Source organism: Podarcis cretensis, assembly GCF_951804945.1.
Source record: "Podarcis cretensis genome assembly, chromosome: 17".
Lineage (NCBI taxonomy): Eukaryota > Metazoa > Chordata > Lepidosauria > Squamata > Lacertidae > Podarcis > Podarcis cretensis.
The window spans coordinates 35,205,841-35,231,674 of NC_137187.1; the positions used below are offsets into that span (position 1 = coordinate 35,205,841).

The 25,834-nt window shown below is 44.6% G+C and overlaps 1 protein-coding gene and 1 long non-coding RNA gene across 3 annotated transcripts; one reads left to right on the forward strand and one right to left on the reverse strand.

The window, feature by feature from the left end:
* The first annotated feature begins 10 nt into the window (after positions 1-10).
* Positions 11-24,709, forward strand: KHSRP (KH-type splicing regulatory protein). Of its 2 annotated transcripts, none has more exons than XM_079960040.1 (20): positions 11-289; positions 10,542-10,638; positions 10,945-10,983; positions 11,266-11,311; positions 11,877-11,926; positions 12,991-13,062; positions 13,592-13,649; positions 14,587-14,758; positions 15,007-15,105; positions 15,809-15,907; positions 16,104-16,206; positions 16,746-16,846; positions 17,486-17,627; positions 17,990-18,150; positions 18,263-18,378; positions 19,479-19,567; positions 19,939-20,136; positions 21,072-21,149; positions 21,355-21,515; positions 23,971-24,709. In XM_079960040.1, the coding sequence occupies exons 1-20, from the start codon at positions 104-106 to the stop codon at positions 23,977-23,979; spliced, it is 2,076 nt and encodes a 691-aa protein (XP_079816166.1). In that variant the 5' UTR covers positions 11-103; the 3' UTR covers positions 23,980-24,709. The 2 variants fall into 2 exon arrangements, with proteins under 2 accessions (XP_079816166.1, XP_079816167.1); XM_079960041.1 differs by having other exon boundaries at positions 12-289; positions 21,358-21,515.
* LOC307206785 lies at positions 22,030-23,964 on the reverse strand. The gene is made up of 2 exons (XR_013834491.1): positions 22,671-23,964; positions 22,030-22,297 (listed from the first exon to the last, which is right to left on the reverse strand). It is a non-coding gene; the product is annotated as an uncharacterized lncRNA (long non-coding RNA).
* Positions 24,710-25,834: the final 1,125 nt, after the last annotated feature.

Below are 25,834 nucleotides of genomic sequence, written 5' to 3' on the forward strand. Positions count from 1 at the left end.
CAGCGCGGACGTGTGTCTGTGAGTGTGTGGTGAGGGAGACGGGCAGAGTGCTCGGCCTGCTTCCCGTGTTGAGCCTTCGGTGCCCCGCTCCGTCTCCGCCGCCATGTCGGACTATAACGCCGGCGGGCCGCCGCCGCCCTCAGCTGGGCCGCCGGGCGCCGGTGGGGGAGCCGGGCCGCCCAACCAAGGGGGCGCCGGCGGGGCCGGCCAGGCCGGTGGAGCGGCGGGTCCCGGACCTGGCGGGATCCGCAAGGACGCCTTCGCCGACGCGGTCCAGCGCGCCCGGCAGGTGAGGGGGCTGAAGCGGGCGGGGGAGGGCGGCCCGGCGGCGAGGGAGCGGGCAGCAGCGGGGCATCTCTCGCCTCCCCCCCTACCCTCACGGGGATGGCGATGCTGGAGAGCGACTCTCCTCCACAGGCAGCGGGGCTTGAGGAAGGACAGTCCTGAGGCAACGGAGCTCTCTCGGCTGTACCACTTCAGGTTAACAGCGCGCGCGAGGAGTTGGGGGGGGTCAGTCCCTGCACGCAGAAAGGTAGCTGCACAGTTCTCTCTGGCACGTGCAGGACGCGTGGAGATGGTTCCCTCTTCTCTAAGGCGCGCTCAGGTGGAATGGCAGCGGGATGAATTTTACCCACAAGCGTTGCATTGTTACTGTAGCACGCATGGACCTTGATTGAGATTTCAGACGAGCTGTTTGAGGCGTGTTTTGAGATGATGAGCTTCTTGAGCTAAGGAGAGGTTGGGTGGCCATCTGGCATGTATGATCTAGTTGAGATTCTTGGGCCCTTTTAAAATATGTTTTTTGGGGGGTTGAGTTATTGGGTTGTTGTTTATTTTGATTAAGTACTTTGTAGTTTTATATTATGATTTTATCCTGTGAACCGTCCTGAGACCTGTGGGTGTAGGGCGGCATATAAATTCAAGAAATAATAAAATAGAAATTACTACAATTCTGACTCTATGATGCAGTCATATTTAATTCATGTTAAAAACTTTTCTGGTCCCAGAAAACTATGGAAAGGGCTGTACCATATTTCCTTCTGTAATGTTCATATTTTCTGCATACAGGTAGTTTGTGGGTGCTTGAAAGCAGTATGAAAATGAAATGAAAACTTGATGCTCTGTGGAAGACAAAGTAGTAAGGTTGAATAAGGATAGAGCTTGCTGATACGTATTTACAAATAGTTAAGGCTTAATTTAAAGCCAGGCTCCACTCTCAATACAATTTCACTGTCTACCAGGAACTAGTCCCTGTTTGGGTTTAGATTTCGGATGAAGGTTTCCAGTTCGGAGGGGAGTGTTTCTGAGATAGTTTCTGTGCATCTTGTCTTATGAATAAAGTTTGGTAAGTAGGGTAAAAGGTGTTCAGAATGGATAGTTTAGCTATTTGTCCTTACTTTTTAACACTTTACTATCTTCCAAGTTGCTTGGGTGTTGGGAATATCTCATTATCATTAAAGTCCTGCGGGGGAAGGTTACCCTTCTTTTCTGGGGAGCCTCATGGCTGTATAGGATTTGAACTCAGTCCCCTTTTCTAATATCTGGTTTCCCTATGAGATTTTGTTTTGTTTTGTTCATCATTCACGCAGTCTGGAGATATGAAACTGCTAAGCAAAGCTGAGGTTGCTGCACACAGTATTTGATTTATTCTTCTGAAATGACTTGTAAGCAGGCTATAGGAGAGAGATTTCCTTTCAGAAGCATCCTGTAGGGAAGGACTATGTAAATAGGAAATTTGGGTTTCTTTTGTTTCGATCCTGAAACTTTCTTTGGTATGAGAAAACGCCCTTCAGTTTTAAAAGCTAAATGAAAAATCAGCTACCTGAAATATAATGGCGCCATTTCTTTTAAGCATTCCGTCATAGAGTGTTATCATCATTAGCTAGTGAGCTGTTCTACATTTCAGCAGTGTTTTCTTAGAATTCAAAGTATTCAAGAAGAAAAGTTGAAAACTGATTAGGCCCTGGTATGATTTTCATGCCATGAACTATTTATTTGTCACCGTTGGAACACATTACAGAGTGGAAAAGGCCTGAAATAGTTTTGTTCATCAAATTTGTTGCACTTGTCCATGACAGGGGGGCAGGGGAAGTTTGTCTAAAAGTAGGATTTCTGTACTGCCCTTCATCTGAGGATCACAGGACAGTTTACAGTATAAAAACACAAAAACATGTAACATAATAACAAAACAACAAACCATTCTCCCTGCCCAAGTTTAAAAGGCCATAGATTATTTAATCTGCCCAAGGCCTGGGTGAAGAGGAATGTTTTCGCCTGGTGCCTAACTATATGTAATAATCCCTGGGAGCATTCCACACATGGGGAGCCATTGCGGAAAAGGGCTGCTCTTGTACTGCTGTCCTCTGGACTTCTAATGGAGGAAGCACATGAAGAAGGGACTCAGGTGATGATTGCAGGGTCCAGGTCTATACATATGCGGAGAGGCAGTCCTTGAGATTGTGTGGTCCTGAGCCATTTAGGACTATACATCAAAACCAACATTTTGAACTGGACCTGGAAATTAATTGGTAGCCAGTGCAGTCAAGCCGGGATTGGTGTTATATGTTTAAACTGTCTTGCCTCGGTGAGCAACCTTGCTGCTGAATTCTGCAACACCTGAAGTTTCTGAACCTCTTCAGAGGCAGACCCTTGTACAGTGGTGCCTCCTCGCAAGACGAAAATAATCCGTTCCACAAGTCTCTTCGTTTAGCGGTTTTTTCGTCTTGCGAAGCATCCCTATTAGCGGATTAGCGCTATTAGCAGTTTAGCGGCTATTAGCGGCTTAGAAAAAGGGGGGGGGGAGGAAAAAGACTTGCAAGACGTTCTCGTCTTGCGAAGCAAGCCCATAGGGAAATTCGTCTTGCGAAGCGCCTCGAAAAACGGAAAACCCTTTCGTCTAGCAGGTTTTTTGTCTTGCGAGGCATTCGTCTTGCGGGGCACCACTGTACAATGTGTTGCAGTAATCTAACCTAGAGGTTACTAAAAAGGTAAAGGACCCCTGATATTTAAGTGCAGTCGTGAATGACTCTTGGGTTGCGGCACTCGTCTTGCTTTACTGGCTGAGGGAGCCAGCGTTTGTCCGCAGACAGTTTTTCTGGGTCATGTGGACAGCAAGACTAAGTGAAACCAGAGCAGCACACGGAAACACCATTTACTTTCCCGCCGGAGCAGTACCTATTTATCTACTTGCAGCACTTTGACGTACTTTCAAACTGCTAGGTTGGCAGGAGCTGGGACCAAGCAACGGGAGCTCACCCCGTCACGGGGATTTGAACTGCCAACCTTCCAATCAGCAAGCCCTAGGCTCAGTGGCTTAGCATCACCTGCGTCCCTTAGAGGTTGCTAGGGCTGGGCAATATATTGATATAGTGTCTGAAGCCAGTTTGAAATCTACCGGTATATCCTGATATCACTTTCATAATTTTTGACCTTGCAATATATCATGAATCGTGTGTGCGCGCGCTGTGCTGTGCTGTGCAAAAATCACAATGTGGGAAAAATCATGAAGCCAGCCAGTGCCTCTACATAGCTCCACCCTTTATTCATATAGAGTGATACATCAGTACAGTGGTGCCTCGCAAGACGAAAAGAATCCGTTCCGCGAGTCTCTTCGTCTTGCGGTTTTTTCGTCTTGCGAAGCAAGCCCATTAGCAGATTAGCGCTATTAGCGGCTTAGCGGATCAGCTGATAAGCGGCTTAGCGGATCAGCTGATAAGCGGCTTAGCGGATCAGCTGATAAGCGGCTTAGCGGATCAGCTGATAAGCGGCTTAGCGGATCAGCTGATAAGCGGCTTAGCGGATCAGCTGATAAGCGGCTTAGCGGATCAGCTGATAAGCGGCTTAGCGGATCAGCTGATAAGCGGCTTAGCGGATCAGCTGATAAGCGGCTTAGCGGATCAGCTGATAAGCGGCTTAGCGCTTAGAAAAGGGGGGGGGAGGAAAAAAACCCCGCAGGAACTCACAAGACATTTTCGTCTTGCGAAGCAAGCCCATAGGAAATTCGTTTTGCGAAGCGCCTCCAAAACGGAAAACCCTTTCGTCTAGCGGGTTTTCCGTCTTGCGAGGCATTCGTCTTGCGGGGCACCACTGTATATAGTGATGTTTAGCTGGTTGAAAACCACATATTGCCCAGCCTTAGAGGTTACCAGAACATAGTGTCCATATCGGGGCAACAGCTGGGCACAGCCAGAGCTGATGGAAGGAACTCCATGCCACAAAGACCACCTGAGCCTCAAGCAACAGCAATGGATCCAGAAGTACCCCCAAGCTACATACCAGGTCCTTCAGAGGGAGCGTAACCCCATCAAGAGCAGGCCATCTCCCAGCCATCTGTTCTAGGGAACCGCCCACTAACAATGCCACAGTCTTACCTGGACTGAACTCCAGTTTGTTGGCCCTCATCCAGCCCATTTCTGAGGCTAGATAACTGTCCAGCACATCCACTGCCACAGCCGCAGATGTAAATGAGAAGTAGAGCTGTGTGTCATAGATTTGACTATTGAGCATATTTTTAAAGCAATTTTTAAGCATTCTGCTTTTTATGATCTATTTTTCTTGGGAAATTCTCTGTTCTCCTAAACGAAACATGAACTTAAAGGGTTTGACATTTCTATGTAGCTAGAACTTGTGTGTCAAAGAGAAGAGGTCTTATTTTTAGGAAGTCGTGCAGGGATAACATATACTAGTATAAATCTCTTAGGGCTATGAGCCATATATTTGCCTGCTTTTGTTGAAGTGAGAGACATTGACCATCACAGATGCCTTTCTGCTGCCTCCAGCATTCCCTTATTCCGAATAGGATTCCTTGCAAGAAAAGGGAAAAGTTGGCAGATATAGCCTCCAGTGATTGAATAAAAGACTTGCTCACCAGGTCCTGACATAGCACTGATAGTTCTATTCTATACTGTGATGTTTTGGTGTTTATTTTAGATCTTCCCTGATACAAATTCAGGGGAAATTAATTTTTGTATTACAGTACTTTTGCAACTGGCTTGATGAAATTCAAATTCTCAGAACCTTGGGGTTTTTGTTTTTGTTTTTTAAAAAATGAATATTCACTATATTGATTGATGAGGTCCAGTAAGTATACTTTTACATAACCAGGAAACCCTTACCTGGTTTGCACTTCAGTCTAAGCCCAGCGAACCCATCGCTTAGCACAACCATTTTACTCCTACTTTGCTGTTTTTGCGGCTGCAAAACAAAATAAACCTGGACTTCTTGTTTAGAAACGATGTTTCCCCTTCCACTTTTCCCCCCGCTGCTGGGGCATTTATTGTCAGATTTGATGGGTGGTTTTGTTTGTTCCTGCTAATCAACAGAATCACTGCAACCTTTTCCTTACAGTATCAGTTTTGAAGTTTTAAGTAGGCTACTGACTTCCTTGTTTCAGATTCTTTGCCCTCTGGATACCCTTTGTTCAGTCAACTTATTTCCACAGCTAGTCCGTCTTAGGAATTTGACACAGTTTTTGTCTTTGGAGCCCTGTGTTAGTAGTATTAGACTTGCTGTAGTTCAGATTAGATAAAATTGATAGTTTGGTGTGTTTTTTTAATTTTAAATTCTCTGTTTCTTTTAAATAACTGTTAATATGAAGTTTGTGTATAAGCATTCTAGTCCAACAGTTATGGTACCTGTAATTCCTCCTTCCCATAGATTCAGCTGGTTAAGACAATCCTGCTAAACCTCGAATAGCCATCCAAACCCAGCACTCCTGTGATTCTTGCTTATTTTTCTGGTTTGTTAACCAGCACTAGAATTCCCTGGTTCTTGCCTAATACAAAACAAGATCTTCACTGTGAAACTGGAGTGCAATAGAGGGCAAGGTAAAATTGTTTTAAGTGATTGTCCAAATCATTCACCAAGTTCTAAAATTTGTGACACTTACCTTTGTAATGTCAATAAAATTGACCATTTTTGATACGGCAAAATCTCTCCTTCACTTGTTATTTCTTATATTTTATTCATACACTTTTTCTTGCTTTTTCTTTATCTTTATGAAAATGACAAGTTCTATGCTTGTTCATTTTCACAATTGACACCTGCAGTCAAAACTTACAGGTTCTTTCTGCAATTCAAACACTTTTTACAAAATTAAAATAGTTTTTCTATTTCAAAACAGTAGTGTTCCCTTCCACTTTAGACCAATTATATTGGGCTAAAAACAGTTTCCTGGTCCTCCTTGCAATTTTAAGCCCCAGGTTTCTGTTGAAATTATTACTTTGTCTATCTGTCTCCTAATTTATTATTATAGCTTTATTGCATACATTCTAGATAGTAAACCTTTATTTTTACTGAATGGTCATTCCTCAAAGACTTGTTGTTCTAGACATTCTTCTACCAGCATGTTGTTGCACTGAAGACTTTAATACTGTCTGTTAAATTATTTATAAAAAGGAACCCTTCCATTCCACATCTTCAGAAGCTGAAGACATAAGAAATAAGCACCCTTAAGAAATAAAGTCTTTTGTAGTCCTTTTTCTTTATAATTGATTACCTTATGTTTTCTCTAATAAATATTATCTACCTATACTTTCCTTTAAAGCAAAATTAAACCCAATACTTTCTCGAACCACTGTTCATAAAGTCAGCTAATAAGCCTACCGTATTTTTCGCACCATAGGATGCACCGGACAATAGAACGCACCTTGTTTTAGAGGGGGGAGAACAAGAAAAAAAAAATTCTCCCCCTCTCTGCCCAGCGCCCCTACAGCGAAGTGGCAGGAGGCGCTGTGCAGAGAGGGGGAGAATTTCCCCCCTCTTGTTTTCCCCCTCTAAGTGCATTCAGTCGCCTTCAGGCGGCTACCTTGGAAGCCTGGAGAGCGAGAGGGGTCGGTGCGCACCGACCCCTCTCGCTCTCCTGGCTTCAGGTTCCTTTTGACTTGCTCTTTGGGGCTGGTTGGGGGAAGCCCACCACCAGCCGCAAAGAGCAGATCGGGGAGCAGCGGAAAGGCGCGCAGCGGAGAGGCTGTTGCCATAGCCGCGCATCACCTCTCCAGCCGGGAGAGGGTCGCGGGGCTATGGCGTATTCGCTCCATAGGACGCACACACATTTCCCCTTCATTTTTGAAGGGGGAAAAGTGTGCCCTATAGAGCGAAAAATACGGTATATTAGCTACTGATTAGTCCTATGTCTCTTGATAAACTAAAAATAAAGCTCCAAGTAACATCTAGCATGTCCTTCCACACTTTTTGTCCACTTGTTCAATGAGGCTTGTGCCCAAGTAAACGTGTGTAAAATTGCAACTTCAGCTGCTTTTATCAAATACAAGGCCTTACTGCCACCCATAGTCATGGTTTGATTTCTGTGTTGTTTTTTCACATACAAAATGTAAACAACTGTTTCAGTAATACTTCATTTCAGTAGCATGTTGAACATTAAATAATAAGCTAGAAGCTCAAAACATCTGCTGAAAGTGTATAGAGATAAATTAGCCAAGCCCTAAAAAATAGCAGAAGTAATACTAAAATTGAGGTACGCAAAAATACATTTGCAGTAACCCCAGCCAAAATGGAAGCAGCTCAAGTTATCCTCAGAGCTTCTTCATTTCATTTTCCAAGTAGTGACCTCTTAATCTCTGGACTTCCATTTTAAATGAAAACACACTTGCAGATCTTCTTGAGATCTGTGGTTTGTATCCAGCAAACTCATCTTGTTAAGTGCAAGGATTTCAACCTGCGCATTTAGATGACTCCCCCCCCCCCATCCCCAAGTGTTCTGAGGATTCCTCTAACCTTCTGGAGCAGATATGGAGGGGGGATGAGAGGGGGATGAAGTCCTGCTGTGCGGGTAGAAATCCTTGTGCTAAAGGGAAGCCTTTACCAGTTGCTAGCATGCTAGCAACCACAGGAAGGGAAGTGCTTTGGTGCTCAGGTCCTGTTTACAGATTTCCTACAGACATTTGGTTGACTACTGTGAGAACAGGATGCTGGACTAGATGGGTCATTGGCCTGATCCAGCATGCTCTTATAAAAACATGCAAAACATGACTTCATTCGATATGATCCTCAATCTGCTTTCTTCTCAAATATTCACCTAATTTCCAGATCCTCTACTTCCTTTTTTATTTCCATTGAGTAACTAATGAGAAGTGATGAGAAATCTGAAAAAGTCTTCATTCCTGTTTTACAACTTTCTGATACTACATAACAATGCTTTACAATGTTTGAATACAAAAAAAATCAATCAGTCCTCAAGTGTGGCTTAAAATCAATGGTGTAGACTTATAATTTGGGGTTCAACCACCACCAAAACTCAACTGAACTCAACTTTTCTAAAGTCTGTTCAGAGAGATTTGGCAAAATATTTGAGGACTTAGTGATTTTGGGACTTCTCTAACTTGGAAATCCGTTGTGCATTAAAGTCACTCACTGGAATGATTTTTATTCTGATAAAAAGCTAACAATCATGGTACCAATCTTGTTTGGTTGTTGGGTATATAAATATGCACCTGCCCCTTCTCTGAAACCTCTTTGGTGCTATGATTGTATTAGTCATGTCCTCCTGATTGGTCCTATTCTGTTTAAACTTCTCTTGACCTTCAAATGCTTTCCATCCACTTGCTCTTATTTAGTACGTTAACTCTTCTCCCTCTCCATGGCCCTTGTTACCCCCTTTCTGCTCTCATATTCATCCTCCATAAACCCAATCTATGTTGCCAATCTCTGCCATAAGAACTCTTTACCATCAGGCATCCACCTGTCTTCCCTCAATTCTTGTCTGTTACCTACATTATAGCCCTGGGTGCAGAGTCTGTGCCTCTTTATTTGATATAAGTATACCAACTAATTCTATGTGTAGCATCTAGAGAGGACTAGTATTGGCATCCCCATCACTGAATTTCCATTTCTATAGGCCTTACTTAGGAACTTTCAGGAGAGGCTGGTTCAGAGAGCTAAAGGCATGCATATTTGGCCATAGTGAAGAACAGGTGTGGCCAACCTTTGCGCTTCTGTACGTTTAAGGGTTGTGCAAAGGCGTGAATTTTAGGAGATGTAGAGAGGTCACAGTACTGCAAGTATGGAAAACCTGCCCTGCCATAATTCTCCCTTCCTTATTGTTAAAAGTATTGGGAGTTCTAAAGAGGAACGGAAGCCATTCCTGGCAGGGAATCAGTGCAACTTTAGGCTTTACAGTGAGCTGGTGTGAAGGTCAAGTTCTAGAAGGAATTGGGACTCATTGGGGACAAGATTGTTGGCTCCTTCATTTGAGTATTACTGATATGTTTTGTGGTGCAGAAGTAGAGTGGTATCTGATGGCTAAAAATGTTGATGCTTTTCTTTGGAAGTTACATATTCAGCAAGCTGAAAATCTGAAAGCTACTTTTGTTTCATTGATGTAAAACATAGCAAGATAACTTTGTGATGGGGCAAAATACTAAGTAGAGTTGCTATAAGGAAGTTGGCTTTTTAGTTGTATGTAAAAATTATTCTTGAAAGAAAATATAAATGTGGAAATACTTAGAATTTAAATGTTGTTAACCACATTTTTTGCAAAGAGTTAGGATAGGCAGCTACATCATTACAAGATACAGTTTTACCTCAGAACTCGAACGTAATCCGTTCCGGAAGACCATTCGTCTTCTGAAACATTCGAGTTCCGAGGCATGGCTTCCGATTGGCCAACAGACAGGTTTTTGCACAGTGGAAGCAATATTCTGAGGAACGTTAAAAAACCGGAGCACTTCCAGGTTTTCGGCATTTGGGAGCCAAAACATTCGAGAACAGAACCGTTCGAGTTCCAAGGTACCACTGTGGTACAAGACTAGCCTGTGCTTTAAGAGGGCTTTTAAAACTCCTGTGTGCCAAGGAAGTCATGAGAAGAAAATACCAAGGTGATCATGTTGTCATTTTATCATAAGCAAAAGTGCTACTGTTCTGATGAGAAAGTCAAAGTTACACAAAAGCCAGCTGAAAGTCAACTTCTAGCCAGGCACCTAGCAGAATGGTGTGTCAGAGCCAGATCTTAGAGATAATAACTTGTTTAGTCAATGTCACCACTGAGAAAGCTGCACTCCTTGTGAGCGCCTGCTGAATGGCACCCAGGGTAAGACTTCATGTGTTGAACGGCATCATGTGGGTCACATACAAAAGAATGCTGTCTTTGAGATACCCCATTCACAAATGATTTAGGGCTTAAAGGTTAAAATCAGTACTTTTATGTTAAGCCCAGAACAAGCAATCAGATCACACAAAATTCATCAATTGTCTTACTGCCAGTCCATCAACCAGTGAAAAATGCTGCTGCCAGTTTAATTTTCAGAACACTTATTAAAAGCAACACCACACTGAGAGCATGACAGTAGTCTAAATAGGAGGTAACTAGTGGATGAATTACCATGGTGAGATTTAATGGCTTGCCATTTTTATATATATAGACCACTTTGGGCTTAGGAAAAGCACAGTCATGTGCCATGTGTTGCAATGTTTACTTAATGACTTGATGTTCCTGGGTTTTTGAAATGATTGTGTATTAAACAACTTGCTCTTGGTTCTTTTGATAAGATTTAGGGAAGACTAACAAGTGTCTATTCTACTTTCAGATAGCAGCTAAAATTGGGGGGGACACAGCCACAACAGTGAACAACACTACACCTGACTTTGGATTTGGTGGTCAGAAGAGACAACTGGAGGATGGAGGTATGTGAGACTGACCCTAGTGGGACACAGTAAATTAAACTCGCAATACTTCATGTAGAACTCTGGATTCTTAGGAGTGTGAAGTACACACACACACACACACACACACCTTGCTAAAGGTCATGCAGTTGTATTAGTATGCCTGAATATGAATGTGTTGTTGATATAGTTATTAGAGCTCATGAAGTTTCCATAATATTCCTTCCATGTAGCTGCAATCTTGACTGTTAGTTTTGAAAGCCTGAAGAGAGGACAGACGGTTTTTTAATTTTTGAAAGAGGTGACTATTTATTTTTATTTTGACAGACCAGCCAGAGAGCAAGAAAATGGCTCCCCAGCCAGAACGTAAGTATACTTTATTATTAAAGACTTGTAGAATAATGTGTGTTAACTACGCGGAAATTCTATTCATATTTATTTTCATATTGATACTGAAAAGTGGGAGGACATGTAAGCTAACTCTTTTGGTGGGGAGAGTTCTATGGGATTAGGAAGGTCAGCTTTGCATTTTAAAAACAGGACCTTTTAAAAAACAGCCGCAGCAGCAGACTGGGAAACCCAGTGACTGATTTATAGTTTACCTTCAAGAATGTGGATTCATAACCATACCCTTGCTTTGCTTTCCAGCCATGCCACCACCCCCTCAGCTTGGACCGATCCATCCTCCTCCCAGGTAAATTAGCTTTGTGCCTCTTTTTTTTTCTCCCCACATAGGCTTGAGCTGGAAAGGTTAAATCAATGCTAAAAGTATTCAGCTTGTGAGTTCAGGTTGACTGCAAGGGGGCAGCATTTCAGTACCCCCAAAGAGAAAAGGCTGCTTTTGTTGGGTGAGGTTGGCATCCAGATTTGTGAGTGATGTCCCACTAAAAGACCAGTCACTCCCAAGCACTTGCGTGCCTTGGTAGGTAGTGAAAGGTTGTGCTGGTTGGCCATTTCTTAGATACTCACATTCTTGTGTAGCTTCTGGTTTTGTAGCTATAGTTTGTGAAGCCTGTGTCTGAGCCTTGTGGGCAGATGCTGGGCTACTTAGTTTGCAGCAGGTTCTGCCAGGTTGCACGGGTGCATGGTGATTTCCTCAGAGCGGTGCCTAATTGCTCAGCCACCTTCCTGTCTGCCCTCCCAGGAGGAGGAGGAGGAAAGCTCTCCGTTTTTGCTTCTTGATGGATGCTGGTAAACACCAGCTCCATTTCTGTAACCCTCCCACTCCTTACTTTAAGCTGCCAAACTTTCCCTTGCAGGTCTACAGTGACTGAAGAGTACAGAGTACCTGATGGCATGGTGGGACTCAGTGAGTATTAGACAGAGAGGGCAGAAATCTGCTGTTGCCGTAGTTGAAAGACTGTCACTTTACCTTTACTAACCGGTGCCTTCTTGATTTTTCAATGCCTGTTGGCTGAGCTTTCCACAGGGAAGGCTCAGGCAGGCTGGTTTGTTTTGTGACCCTTCTGTGTGTCTTTCCTGAGAGATGTCAAGTGTTTGAGTTGACCCTGTGTGCTTCAAGCTGTGTATGGTACGTAGCTCCAAAGATGTGGGGTGGGTGTTCTGCTCAATAAAGTGCTCTGGCAAGCCTTCAGTTTAATTAAATTGGTAGGAGCTGGTTGCTGAGGAAAACTTGAGGCTGGTGTCATATGAGCACTTTCCATGCGTAGCAAGACTTTTGTGAGTTGAGCAGCAACACAGATTTGCCCTGGACACTTCTGAGGCTCAGGATGGGAGTGCTGCAGTGAAAAGAGTTCCTTTTTTGGATTGCTTTTGGCATTTGCTTTGGATTCATCAACTTTCTGTGAGTGATCCTGACTAAGGTAGAAGGCCCTTCATTGGCCTTTACCAGAAGGAATGGTGGCTGCAAAACACTGCCTGAAGCAGAGTTTTATCTTTAGGGAAGGATTGCTTCTCAGAAGGCATTTTTGTTTACAAGCCCTGGTTTTAAATTGGCTTGGCATTCAAGCTCTGAAGGCTAGCAGAGAAATTGGTTGAAACTTGAGCGCTAAGGTTCTCATTGACCTCTAGTTCTTGTAGGCTATTATACCTCTTGTGGCATCATGAGACCCTGGAGTTCTTTCTTTCATGTTTGTGTGAACTTTGTTTAGGAGGAGCAGTTGTCATCCTTCACTTATATGTCATATAAACAGCGAAACTTGATTGGATTACGTCTCCTCTTAGCTACTGTCCCCAATGCACATATGCACACAACCCTTCATGGGGTTGTATTTACTGTTAGAAGATCCTTTCCATCTCTTGTGGAGAGGAGAGAGGGAAACCTGTGTTGTCTTCAAGCCTCCCTCTTAGGATAATGACAACTGCTTTTATCTCAGGCTTGAGTTTCTTAATGCCCCTCTCCTTACTTTGCAGTCATAGGAAGAGGTGGGGAACAGATCAACAAAATACAGCAGGACTCTGGATGCAAAGTACAGATCTCTCCAGGTAGGTGTGAGAATTGCATGGGGTGTAACTTCCAGCATATGGAGCTGCAGATGTTGGCTGTTCCTTTTGAAGCCTATAATCGTGGCAGCAAGTAACTCAATGGATATAATTGTGGTAAAGAATGTAGTTCAGGAGACAAAGTGTCTTCTGAATATGCTAATACACTCTGCTAGAAAATAGGAGGGAGGAATCTTGTTGAGGCGGCATGAATACAGTATTCTCACAAGGCAAATGGTATTTTCTAGCTTATGCTAAGTTAACTTTGTTTGAGTATTGAACCATTTCATTTGCTAGGTTTACAGGTGTCTTCACCATTTTCAGTCCTTGTACTACCTGTTGACTGATCAGCATTTTCATTATAGAGAAGTTGCCCTTAATAATGTTGTGCATGTGTGTGAAAGACCTACTCTTTCAACGCCAGTTCCTTCATACCCTGTGGATGATACATGATTTGGAGGAGGGATCAAACTCTGAGGAAATCTGTTGTTGTGGAGAGATGTCTCCTGATGGCCTTTATTTCCTCCTATAGACAGTGGAGGAATGCCAGAGCGAAGTGTGTCTCTGACAGGATCACCAGAATCTGTGCAGTGAGTAGCCTCTTGTCCTTTGTCAATATGTTACGTATTTCAAAAACATAAGGGGGGGGGGGAGAGAGACAGGGTGTTCCAAAAGAATCCAGCCTCCAGGTGGCATAGTCAAGGACTGTGGCAGAGGAGCAGGGCATAACAATCAGGAAAACAATTGGGCCTTCTTAGTAGCAATACCCAAATTGTGGCACTTCCCCCTGAAAGCAGTTGAATTGGCCCCTTCTCTCAAGGTAAGGAGGGCAGCAAAGACTTTTTTATTTCACTGTGCCTTTAATCTGTTTTTGACCTCCATCTGTGATGGGGTATTTTAAAACTGATCCAGTTTTATGCCTCTCTCTTGCTGATTTAACAGATGTATTTGCTTTTACCTCATTGTTTTTATTGTATTTTTACTCTAGAAGCTGCCTTGTTGTCTCAAAACATGGTAGAAAATTTCAAGAATTAAAAAAAAACTTGGCAGGACTTTGTATCTCAGCACACAAAAGCCATTTCATTGTGATGGACTTTTTATGTTCCATGTGGGGAAGCATCTGAGCTCGGAACATGTCTGGTTTGACTGACATTGGTGGGTGGGGCTAAAAACTTACTGAGAATTGCAGTTGTGGTATCACTGTACCTGGCAGACAAGCAGGATTTTTCCTGTTGGTGTTATGAATGACATAACATTGTATAGACACAAAATGCAATGTCATTAAATCGGTCATTACTATCCAGAGCAAATATAAAGTGCTTGCATTCGCAACTTGAGCTGGTTAGGTTACCTGTTGTGTGATGTTGTGGAATCAGCACAACAGCAATACTGAACTACAGGTGATTTGAGAACAAAGAACACTGCTGTGAGTTCCATTTCATGTTATAGTACCTTCATAATGAAAGAATAGAGGCTGTAAGCCCTGTCACTCACCGTCATGTTGTTTGTCATTCCACCTCTTTGCAGGAAGGCAAAAATGATGCTTGATGATATCGTGTCTCGAGGACGTGGTGGGCCACCTGGTCAGTTCCACGATAATGCCAATGGGCAGAATGGTACAGTGCAGGAAATCATGATCCCAGCTGGGAAAGCAGGCCTGGTGATTGGCAAGGGAGGGGAGACCATTAAGCAGTTGCAGGTGAGGGCTATGCTGTGCTCCCAGCCAAATTCCTTGCATCAGAGCTGGTGCTTGCCCTATTTTTACTTGCCTCCTTTCTTGCTTACAGCACTTGGTTTCTCTGGCCTCTTGGGGCAAGGATGGTTTCTTGGACTGGGGCCTCCTGAAATTCAAATTGTTCTTAGTTTATCCTGTCCAAGGAGGCAGGGCTTGCAAGAATTCTGCACAGTTGTGTAACCTGCTTGACCTCTCGCTTTCTGCCAATGTAGGAACGAGCTGGAGTGAAAATGATTTTAATTCAAGACGGTTCACAAAACACAAATGTAGACAAGCCCCTTCGGATAATTGGTGATCCTTACAAAGTGCAGGTAAGCATTTTGAATAAAAGCCGAAGAGGTGAAATTTCTTGTTTTGCAATAAGTTAATTAACTTGTTTTTCTGTTTAGTAACAATGATCAACAATCTCTTTTGTTTAAGTAACAAAAAAATCCCAATGAAATGTTATGTTAAAGTTATCATTTTTCTGTTTGAGTGATCAGTTGACCATGTTGGTGGTGTTTAAATAGTTAGATACCCAACCGTACTCTCATCATTGTGAAAATGGCTGCATACTCTCAGTTCAGACTCATGCACCGGTGGTTTCTTGCCATGACTATTGCAGCCTTCCTTTTCGACTTGCCTTGTTATACTTTGGTCCCCTCACTCATCCCCAAAACTCTGCTGCAAAAGTCATTCACCTCTCTCCTTCATACCACATGATGTGCCTTCTTGAATCCCTGCTGTAGTTTCCCATCAGTGTATGATGCTACCTTTATACTGAGTTGCTAGTACAGCCTTAAACTGGGTTACTTGAACTGAGACTTTTAACTAGCTACCCCAAAGTTTGCTCTTGCTGCACTGCGCTGCAGTGATAGTGACTAAACTGCCCAGCCTCAAATCCAGGTATTCACAAGTACAAAAAAGGACTTCTTCCTTGCCTTGGCAGTTCTCGTGCCACATCTATCTTGGGAGAAATACTCTTGAGAGAGGTTCCCAAATAATTCCAACATTAATGTTCGTGCTTCTTTGCAGCAAGCCTGTGAAATGGTAATGGACATCTTACGAGAACGGGACCAGGGAGGCTTTGGTGACCGAAATGAATACGGTTCCAGGATTGGTGGAGGAATAGATGTAAGGACATTGGCTTGGATTTGTTGGGACAGGGGGGCATAATTTATAGTATGACATTTTGTGCTCATCTCTCTCCGCCCGTCCCCCCTCTTGTCTCTGTATTGATACTCACACTTGTCCAGTCCTAACATTTCTTAGAAATTTGAACTGCTCTTACCTGACCTTGATTCTGCTTGTCATTTTCTTGCTTGCTCAGGTCCCTGTGCCCAGGCATTCTGTTGGTGTGGTTATTGGGCGTAGTGGTGAGATGATTAAGAAAATACAAAATGACGCTGGAGTTCGGATACAGTTCAAGCAAGGTCAGAAGACTAAATCTCTTCCCTGTCATGATCTGTCTTCATTCAGCTTGCTGAAACATCAGGCCTATTGAATGTTCTATGACTTTTCTCCCTATACTATTTATCACCTATTTATCTGATCTTTGTCCCTGTTGTAATTATGTTTTACAAAACACTTTTGAAAATCACAAAGTGAAATCTTTTCCCAGAGAGATCCCAGATTTAAGGGTTTACACAATCAAAGATCCATATGGGCTTGGTATATTCAAATCTTGGCATGGCTTGTAGTACCCATTTCCTGAAGGGCAGCGTTGCCTGTTTTGTGTGTGTGGGTTCTCTAGGCTTCTTTGTGTGAACTGTGTGTGTTCTCCTTCCACAGAACTGGAGTGGCATATTGCTGCGGAGGGGAGAAGGTATTAAGGAAGCTAAATGGACGCTTGTCTCTCTCTTTTGAGAGCTTATGCTGTTGCTGCACCAAGTGGCTCATGAGCTAGTGGACTGGTTCTGAAACTAATTGAATGTGGAACCTAATGAAGTTCCCTGTTTGGTTTGCATTTTAGATGATGGGACAGGTCCTGAGAAGATTGCCCACATCATGGGTCCCCCTGACAGATGTGAGCATGCCGCCAGGATTATCAATGAGCTTCTCCAGAGTCTCCGGGTATGAAATGCTGTTACCTTGACCCTCAAAGCCTTGGTCCAGCATGTCTCATCTTGTGTACACAAGAGTTGTGTTGAATACGTTTGTCAAGTAGTTTGAAAATCTTTTCAGTCATGTTTTGCTAATAAGGTGCTAGAGCTCCTCAATATCATCCCACTGAGAACTTGACTCTGGTTGTCTTACCAGCCCAAGGTAGAAATCACACCGAAAAAGTAGATGTTGCTATTTCTCTTCAGCAGACTTTCATGCTTAACCTTCAGGGGAGCCCTTTTCATGTTGACTTAATTGTCAAGGATCCCCAGCGTGTTTGACACATTATTCTGTGGCATGTTGGTGGTGGCAGGTGTAGTGGTAGCCAGGCCACACTGAAGCCGAGTGCATCCCAAAATGCATTCAATGCATCTCTGTAGCTTCACTTTGCAGCGAAAAACTGCTGATGGTGGGCAAAGTGTCCTTCAAGGACGTGTGCCATGAATGGCCTCCTCATTCAGGAACCCCTGATGAACTTTGGCAGCAGCCGAGGGCTCCCTATATAGTTTGGAGGCCACTGCAGAGTCAGCATTACAGATGCACCTACTAACCACAGAATGTTTCCTGTTTCCTTTTCCCGTGAAGATGAATTGTGTTCCTGTCTTGCAGAGTGGCCCACCAGGCCCCCCAGGCTCAGGAATGCCTCCTGGAGGCAGAGGCAGAGGCAGGGGGCAGGGTAATTGGGGGCCCCCTGGAGGAGAGATGACATTCTCTATCCCCACTCATAAGTGCGGACTGGTTATTGGCAGAGGTAAGTGAGGTGGTATAATAAGAATAATATTTATACCCTGTCATCGGGCTGGGTTTCCCCAGCCACTCTGAGCAGCATCAAACATTAAAATTTTCACTAAACAGGGCTGCCTTCAGATGTCTTCTAAAAGTCGGATAGTTGTTTATTCCCTTGACATCTGATGGGAGGGCATTCCACAGGGCGGGCGTCACCACCGAGAAGGCCTTCTGCCTGGTTCCCTGTAACCTCACTTCTTGCAGTGAGGGAACCGCCAGAAGGCCCTCGGAGGTGGACCTCAGTGTCCAGGTTGAACGATGGGGGTGGAGACGCTCCTTCAGGTACCAGTCGCGTCCTGAGGTGTTACCACCACGTTCTCTTTTCAGGTGGAGAAAACGTAAAGGCTATCAATCAGCAGACGGGAGCCTTTGTAGAAATATCTCGGCAGCTACCGCCCAATGGAGACCCCAACTTCAAACTGTTCATCATCCGGGGATCACCTCAACAAATTGACCATGCCAAGCAGCTCATTGAAGAGAAGATTGAGGTATTTGCCTGCCCTTCACTTGTGGCAGGCCTCCCAGATGGGAGCGAGCCGGGAATGTTAGTGTTCTGGATGTGGCAGTTTCCACTTCAGGGATTATTCATCTCTTCCTTAGGGTCCCCTCTGTCCAGTTGGACCAGGACCTGGGCCTGGTGGACCTCCTGGACCGGCTCCAATGGGCCCCTTCAACCCAGGGCCTTTTAATCAAGGGCCACCTAGTGCCCCCCCTCAGTAAGTACTAAGACTGCTCGAGTGTGCCTCCCTTTCGGGCCATTTTGCCTTCGACGCCCCTTTCAATCTTCCCAGACATTAAAATCTACACTCGCTGTCTTGGAGAGACGCTTGTGTACTGCCCAGTGTGATGTGCCCAAAAGTTGTGGGGGAAATGATGAGCTGAGACTGAATGTCTCTGAAGTCCCCACCCCAATTTGGGGTTTTTTCGAGGTTTATGCAAACAGGGCGAAAAAATGTTACCTTCAAGACACACTGCAGTACACTGTCACTTTCTTGACCAAACACTTAGAGAGGGGGCATGGATCCACATAGTTTATGCAGAAATAAGTTTTTCACAGAGGGGTTTGGTTTTGGGCGTGTTCCTTGCTGCTGCTACCCTCATTGGCATCTTTCACCTTGAAACGGAAAACCATGTGACAGTGTACTACAGCACTTAGAAGGCATCTGGTACCAAGAAAGTGGTATCAGGGCAATCTGGTAGGGAAACAAAACCACTTGCAGAGTTAGAGGGCTCTGCTGCCGTTGCTTGATGCTGTTACAGGACTAAAACTTGTGCTTCCGAAAGCTAATATATCAGATAAGACTTGCTTCTTCTTTGGGAAGTTAGAATAGACCCTCTCTCGGCTCACTGTGATGCTTTGCCCCTTGATAAGATTTGCTCTTAATGCAGTGCAGCTCCCTTGTATACCTATTTCATAAAGGAGATTGGGCTGGATCTGGGATGTCTTGCTACAGGGATTGGGAACCTGTCACCTTGCATTTTGCATCATCACTGGCCATACTGGCTGGTGCTGATGAGCATTGGAGTACAGCAACACCTTCCCTCTCCCTGCCTTATTACCTGTAAAAAAAAATGAAGGCGCTCCAGTTTCCCTGTTCAGTTCCTTTTGGGGGAATTCAGTGTTGCGCTGTGTTGAACGTACAACAGGGGTTCAGCTGACAAGACTCACTAGGTGAATCCCACCCTTTGTATTCTCCAGTGACTTCCTGGAGCAATTTGATTTGCTGCTCAGCAGGTTCCAGATTTCTGAATCCTGAGTCTAGAGGGTTGCTTAGTGTAAATATTGCCAGTGACCTTTTCCCTCCTCTTATTTCAGTCCTGGGGGGCCACCACCTCCACAGTACCCACCTCAAGGCTGGGGGAATGCCTATCCACAGTGGCAGCCTCCTGCTCCTCATGACCCAAGTAAGTATTTGTATACTAGCCCTCAAGAGTCAATCGTCAGAGCATACAATGCAGTGGTACCTCGGTTTTCAAGCATCTCGGGAGCCGAACATTTTAGGTTTTCAAATGCCAAAAACCTGGAAGTAAATGCTTCCATTTTCGAACACACCTCAGAAGTCAAACAGCTTCCGCTGCATTCCCCCCCCCTCCATTGACTTTACAGACTGCCCTTAGCACCTCGGTTGTCGAAAGTTTTCGAAGTCAAACATCTTCTGGAATGGATTACGTTCGACAACCGAGGTACCACTGTACTGTTGCACATTCAAGGTTTGCAGGGGGATGAGGGAGAGTGGCTGGAAGCATTCAGGTTTTTTGTGGTGTCTCCTGCCCAGGTAAAGCGGCGGCGGCGGCAGACCCCAACGCTGCCTGGGCAGCTTATTACTCGCACTACTACCAGCAGCCCCCGGGCCCAGTTCCAGGAGCACCGCCTGCCCCCACGGCGCCACCAGTGCAAGGAGAGCCCCCCCAACCGCCCCCCACCGGACAGTCAGACTACACTAAAGCATGGGAGGAGTATTACAAAAAACTAGGTAATTGACTATCCAGATCCTTAACCTCTTTTGATAGGAGTAATTTAATGGTATTATTACAAGGGCTGCAGAAAGCAACTTGATTGAGAAACTACGCTGAATTCCTTCCAGTCTCCCCTGACGAATAAATAACGTACTGACTCAAAATGCTTCAGCATTTGTTTTCTGTTCCTGTTAAACTATTTCTGCATCTTGATTTGTGAATGTCATGGGGGTTGGTGCCCCTTAGGGATAGCCCAGTCAAATCCAGACATGAATGACTGACTTACCGGTAATTGGAAGGCCCTCTTAGGTTGATTCCTCAAGCCAGTACAAGTTTTGCCAACTGCTACTTAATTTCGAGATTTTTGACCACGAACAAATAAAATTTTGGCAAATTATGGTTAGGTTAAGTCAGCATGGCAACACTATCAACAGCAGTACCATTTGGGGACCATTTCTCAAAGCAAGTTTGCTTTGTTTTTTGTAATGGTTCCCTATGAGGAATTTTTCATCTTGTTATTTAAATCTACTTGTTATTTAAATCTACTGCAGGGAAGAAAGAGCTGAAGCCTTTGAGATGCTGAGAGTCACAAGGCGGTTTGGCTGTGGGTTCTTCCACTCTTCTGACTTAAGAGTCTTGTCAGTGGACTTTCTTCTGTTTGGGGGGGGTGGGATTGCTACAGGTCAGGGGTCTATGAATGCGCTCTATACCTCCCACTTCTGGAGAGAGTGCCAAGCTCTACACTGTACTTCAGAAGTGCTCCATGCTCCTCTAAAGTTCAGCACGTTGTGAGCCAAGACATTGCTTCTCCCTCATTGGTCCTAGTGACTGCTCTTAGTAGTCGGTGTCACTGTAAACCTTTTAGAATCTGAATCCTGTAAGTGAGGTGGATCTTGAGTAGTTGAAAGCTTTGCATGACCAGGGTCCTGTTGTCGTTTGACACTGCCTACAGGCCAGCAGCCCCAGCAGCCTGGAGCTCCACCACAGCAAGACTACACAAAAGCCTGGGAAGAGTATTATAAGAAGCAAGGTGAGTTAAGGGTCTGGGCTTCCTTGGAGGATATGTCCTATAGCACTTCTGTCAGGCTGGGTTTGGAGTTACTTCCCTTGAGTGTCTTAAGGTCGCAGCCCTATACGCATTTATCTGGGAGTAAGTCTCACTGAGCCGAGTGGGGCTTCCTTCTAAGCCGGCATGCCTAGGATTGCACAGTTAGTCCCTCTTTTCTTTTTGGAAGCAGCTCAAGTAGCTACTGGGGCAGGGCCAACGGCACCGCCAGGACCTCAACCAGACTACAGTGCAGCCTGGGCAGAATACTACAGACAACAAGCTGCGTACTATGGACAGACGCCTGGCGCTGGTGGCCCAGTGCCACCACCCACACAGCAGGGACAGCAGGTGAGTTGCAGAACCACAGCCAGGGTGGCCTTTCTGCTTCAGAACAGGTATCTGGCTCCAGACTGGGCTCCACACACTTTCTACAAACTCCTGTGAGACATTTTGAGATGTAATCCTTTTTTAAGTTTGGGGTGGCTAGTTTATGTCAGTTCTTCCCTCCTGTCCAAACCACCAGCCCGCCACACCTTTTTAAGGTCTAATCCTAGAGGCTTTTCAGAGAAGAAGTTGAAATGCCTCAAATATTTTTCTTAAATCTGGAGTGAGAGATCCAGGTTTGTTTGCTTTTTTCATCCCAATAGCAGAAGCAGTATCAGCTTGGGAAGTATTATTGCCAGTTCAAAGAGGGGCTAGAGTATTCCAGATGAACAAGCCTCCAAAATCCTTGCCTGAAAAAATTTGTGAAGTGAAACGTGCTAGCACCACCCACATCTAAGAGTTTTCTGCTCCATAATTAACAGCAGCAGTATCTGTCCACCTTCAATAATGGAAATTTCCTTCCTGGCTTCATTTTCGATTCCAAACATTGATTTCTTCAACCCCAGTATCAAAAGACTAAGCCATATTTCTTCAGTCAAAAGTCCTACAAAACTTCCTTCAGTCAAACACTTTCAGACTGGGTTCACTCCAAGTCAGACACCAAAAAAAGGATGGTTCTCAATGTAGCTGCCTCCAAGTTAAGACTAGCATGCAAGCTATATGCTTGCGAGCAACATCAGGGTGCATCTGAGGTTAACCCCGATCCATTTGAGAGCCCAGGCTCTATTGTCAACTAATAAGGCACCCTTACATGCTGCTCTAGGGGACGCAGGTGGCGCTGTGGGTTAAAGCCTCAGCGCCTAGGGCTTGCCGATCGAAAGGTCGGCGGTTCGAATCCCTGCGGCGGGGTGCGCTCCCGCTGCTCGGTCCCAGCGCCTGCCAACCTAGCAGTTCGAAAGCACCGCCGGGTGCAAGTAGATAAATAGGGACCGCTTACCAGCAGGAAGGTAAACGGCGTTTCCGTGTGCGGCTCTGGCTCTGGCTCTGGCCAGAGCAGCGATGTCACGCTGGCCACGTGACCCGGAAGTGTCTCCGGACAGCGCTGGCCCCTGGCCTCTTAAGTGAGATGGGCGCACAACCCCAGAGTCTGTCAAGACTGGCCCGTGCGGGCAGGGGTACCTTTACCTTTACATGCTGCTCTAGTTTTTAATGCCAAAGTTCCAACAAACAAACAAGGTACAATAAGTTGGTGAACAGAAATAATGTAAAAATAAACCCTCTTTTCCTAATGGGGAGGATCTCTGTTTGGGAGCGGATGACCAGGAGCCTCCTGGTGAGTATTGTGTTAAGTTTTTAGTACAAGGTGTTGTAAAATACTGTCTGAGCTTTAAGGGACTAGGATTGGGGACACAGAAATGATGCACGTTTTGGGGAGAATTTAAGAAAATCTAATGAACACATGTGGAACATGAGCCATATCTACAAGTTGAGCGTTGAGCACTTTGAAACCCCTGATTCCATCTGGTATGAGTGAGAAAAGCATACGCTGAACACATGCTGCCTGAATTACATGTTAAGAAAAATTAGCTGTGTTGACTTCATAAAAATAATTCTGTTCCTGCTAGTCATTGGTAGAGAGGCAAGGAGCATTTGTCACCATAAAATCTAGAAACCTGTAGTTATAACCAAAGGAGAACTTGTTAGGACACTTCATTTTGTGTCTGACATGTCTCCAGGAGACTAGTTCCCAAACAGGTATCCTCCCAACTAGCAAAAGAGAACTGGTTTGTTGAATATTTTTGTTCACCAACCCCCTTGACCTCAAACTCTCTGATCAGCGTGATTATGGAATCCAGAGCACAGAGTCCCTGATAAGCTTCGCCTAGCTGTTCCTTTAGTGACTGGCACTTCTCCAAAAGCAGGGAGACAGTTTTGTCAGTGGCTGGACAAATGAGTTTATACAAATGAAGTCTGATTGTGGGGTTTGTACCGGTCTTAGTAGATCAAGTATTTGAGCTTTTGCACAGCACACCAAGTAACAGAGCATGCAGCCATCTGTATGACTGGGCAGGTTCATGGGTGGAGATGAACACAGAGCACATCCAGGGCAGTGAAGTTTAATTTAGGTTCCAGGTTGTCAGAGTTACAACATCTTCTACCATTAGGACCAGAGGATTGTAAAACTGGGAACAGGGCTCTGGGATAGGAAAAAGTTGTGCACTACTAATAGTCCAAAAATAGGTAAGGGTATACACATTCAGCAGATACTGTTGCCTTTTCTGTGTGCTTTGTTTTTGTTTCTGCTATTGTATAACAAATACTAAATAAAATTCAAGTTTTTAAAAAGGCAGCAACTGCGTTCCAGATAGCCAAATTCTGTACCTGAGTCCATGGAATACACATCCTTGCGGTTGCCCCTCTTGCTTCCTGCTTCAAGCTTCAGTAACAGGTTCCCATCATGTTTTTCTCCTTTCAACAGGCTCAGTGAGTTGAATGTGAACCTCCCCATCTCTGAGAACCTTTTGTTTTGGAAAGAGGTGGCTGCTGCAGGAAGTGACAGGGTGGGAAGGGAGCTGGCCTGTTGCTCTGATTGCTGGGTTTCTCTTGGGAATCTCAGCTACGCCGCCTTCAAGTCTCTCTTAAAATAAATCCAGATCTCCAAACCCCTAACGTTGAGCCAGCAGCTGTAGAAGATAGCCGACTAAAACCGCCGCCGCCAGACCCTATCCTGCCTGACACACACCTCAGTTTTCAGGGTAACACTTCCTCTTTTCTTTCTGTTTTGTTTTAAAAAATAAACTTTACAAGGAAAAGTCACTCTGCTTTTTAGTTAGAGTTGGAACATTCCTCGGACAAAGGTGTTGGTGTTACAGACAAACCCTGCCCTGGCCCTCCATTTCTCCACTGCTGGGACTGATCTGTCGTGTTTTTTGTCTGTTCAAGAGGAGATTGAAACAAGAAATTGTATGCTCAATTTTTACTTTTTACCGCTCGTTTTTAACTTCACAAATAAATGATAACAAAACATCCCCCCGTGTCTGCTGGGTGGTGTCTGTTTTTCTCTCTCTGTCCATAGGGTTTTTTGAAGCTGATGTTTGTTCACAATATAGCTGTTGTAAAAGCCTGATAATGGTCATGAATTAAGAGCTTCCTGTGTTTTTATAGTTTGAGCAGGCATTTGTGCATTTTTGTTGAATAAAATGCTTTTTTGTTTTAAAGTCTCTGATGCAACCGTGTGTGTTTCAAAAGGTAGGGCCCCAGAGAGCTGTTCTAGCTTCACCACAAGAGCCCTGGGAATGAGAAGCAGGTTCCAACCTTTGGATGATACTGAGCTTGGGAGCATGGGAAAGCTGCCTCTCCGGGGAGCTTTTTAGTAGACTAAGCTTTGGTTTGGTTTTGGGGTCTCCTGCAAGTTCAGTTCATTTGGTGTATCATCTCTTGACAGTTTGAAAATAACAGTATTCTACTTGGATTTACAAATATGGGGGGGGGGGTGCAGTGTTACACAATCGAAATTTCTGGAAGACTGCACCAGCTGCTGGAAGCCTTAGCTGCTTCAGCCACCTATAATAGATCATGTCTCATCGTTCTGTGACTTGATGACACTCAGCTGCGTTACTTAAGATTTTCTGCTGGATCTGAATGTCTTGACTTGACACGTAACATGAAACGACATCTCCTTGAGCTGTTTTGTGATGTGCCGAAAACATGGCTACAGCATAAAAGGTGCAGATAAACTCTGGGAGAGTTCTGGCTCCAGAGGCTGGTGCAGTAGATTTGAAGACCCAACTATTATGCTGATGTCTCCCAGGGTTGAACCAGTGCAAAACACTTGTTTGTATTTGGATGCAGTGGTTCTCATATTCTTCTGTATATACAAAGGGGAAATGGGGAGGATTTTGGTTAGTGCCGCTGATGGCTTCTGTTCTGCTGAGCTGCTTGCTATTCCTACTCTCCCATACATCCTCAGTTGTAGGCTGTGTAAGAGATCCTTTGTTGCTGGAGTGAGCACTCAGTGCTAAAAAGCACTACATAGCCTTTTGGATAGCCATGTGTCCGTCCACCCACCCCTTTATAATTCCCTCTTCACATATATATATTTCCTTTTACGACTTTCAAAAGGAAATATATGTGGAGAAGGAATATTTGGAGGACGGACACATGGCTACATGACAGGAAATACATGAAGCATGCCCGAAACTGAAATAACTTCCATTTATCTTCCTAGTGTGCTTCAGTGCCAGTTGTAGAACCTCTTGACTGCTTGGTAACTTTACAAGTTTCTAATCCCGGGGCTCAGCTTTGCCTACTCAGAAGAAAAGTCATAGGAGGATTGCTGGAGC